The 1,122-nt window shown below is 66.5% G+C and overlaps 1 protein-coding gene across 1 annotated transcript in view; it reads left to right on the top strand.

The window, feature by feature from the left end:
- The window catches only part of LOC121351277 (translation initiation factor IF-2-like), a 2,989-nt gene that overhangs the window by 832 nt on the left and 1,035 nt on the right, over positions 1–1,122 (top strand). Inside the window, exons 2-4 of the mRNA XM_041463275.1 lie at positions 28–151; positions 199–451; positions 555–1,117. Coding sequence (XP_041319209.1) covers positions 28–151; positions 199–451; positions 555–1,117 — 940 coding nt within the window. The remainder of the gene's footprint in view (positions 1–27; positions 152–198; positions 452–554; positions 1,118–1,122) is intronic.

The following is a 1,122-nucleotide window of genomic DNA, read 5'->3' as shown; positions in this document are numbered from 1 at the left end:
AGCTTAACCCTCAGCTGTATATAGCAGGACCCCCATCCCGGGGTGGGGGAGGGGCAGCTGCGAGAGTTCCTGGAGATTCGGGGTCGGCGCCAGCACCGCCGGGGGGGCCTGGGGGTCCCCGGTGTCCGGCGGGGGGTGGGGCCGTGCCCAGGTGTCCATCTGTCCATATGCCCATCAGACCAGGTGTCCATTGGCCAAGTGTCCATCTGTCCATCAGTCAGGTGTCCATCAGACCAGGTGTGCACTGGACCAGGTGTCCAACAGCCCAAATGTCCATCTGTCCATCAGCCAGGTGTCCATCACTCCAGCTGTCAATCAACCCAGGTGTCCATCAACCAGGTGTGCATTGGACCAGCTGTCCATCAGCCCAAATGTCTGTCTGTCCATCAGCCCAGGTGTCCATCAGCCCAAATGTCCATCTGTCCATCACTCCAGCTGTCAATCAGCCCAGGTCTCCATCTGTCCCTCAGCCAGGTGTCCATTGGGCCAAGTGTCCATCTGTCCAGGTGTCCATCAGACCAGATGTCCATCTGTCTATAGGCCCATCAGCCCAGCTGTCAATCAGCCCAGGTGTCCATCAGCCAGGTGTTCGTCTGTCCATCACTCCAGCTGTCAATCAGCCCAGCTGTCAGTCACCCCAGCCATCAATCAGCCTGTCTGTCCGTCTGTCCGTCTGTCCATCAGGACGGACACCCCGGCCTCGGTGTCACGACCCATCCGCTCCATCCTCGGCCGATTTCAGCCGTTTTGGGCCGGACCGAGCCGTTCCTCACCTGTGCCGCCCCACCGGTGCCGCGCTCACTGCCCGGCCCCCGGCGCGCCCTCGCTGCCCTCCCGGGCTCGGCAGCGGTGCCGCCGCAGCGCCGCGGGCCGGGCGAAGCTCCTCCGGCAGCGCGGGCAGCGCGCGCGGCGCTCGTGGCCGCGCAGGTGCCGCGCGATGGAGCCCAGGTAGAAGAAGCTCTTGCCGCAGCGCTCGCAGCGGTACACGCGCTCGCCCAGGTGCCGCCGCCGGTGCTCCAGCAGGTTCCCGCGGAAGCGGAACGTCTCCCCGCAGGTGCGGCAGCGCCGCGGCCGCGCCTTGCCGCGGTGCCGCCGCTGGTGCTCGGCCAGCCCGGCGGCGCC

This window comes from Pyrgilauda ruficollis, unplaced genomic scaffold (assembly GCF_017590135.1).
Source record: "Pyrgilauda ruficollis isolate IOZ18807 unplaced genomic scaffold, ASM1759013v1 scaffold1637, whole genome shotgun sequence".
Taxonomy (NCBI): Eukaryota; Metazoa; Chordata; class Aves; order Passeriformes; family Passeridae; genus Pyrgilauda; species Pyrgilauda ruficollis.
This window is presented reverse-complemented; position numbering and strand designations above follow the sequence as displayed.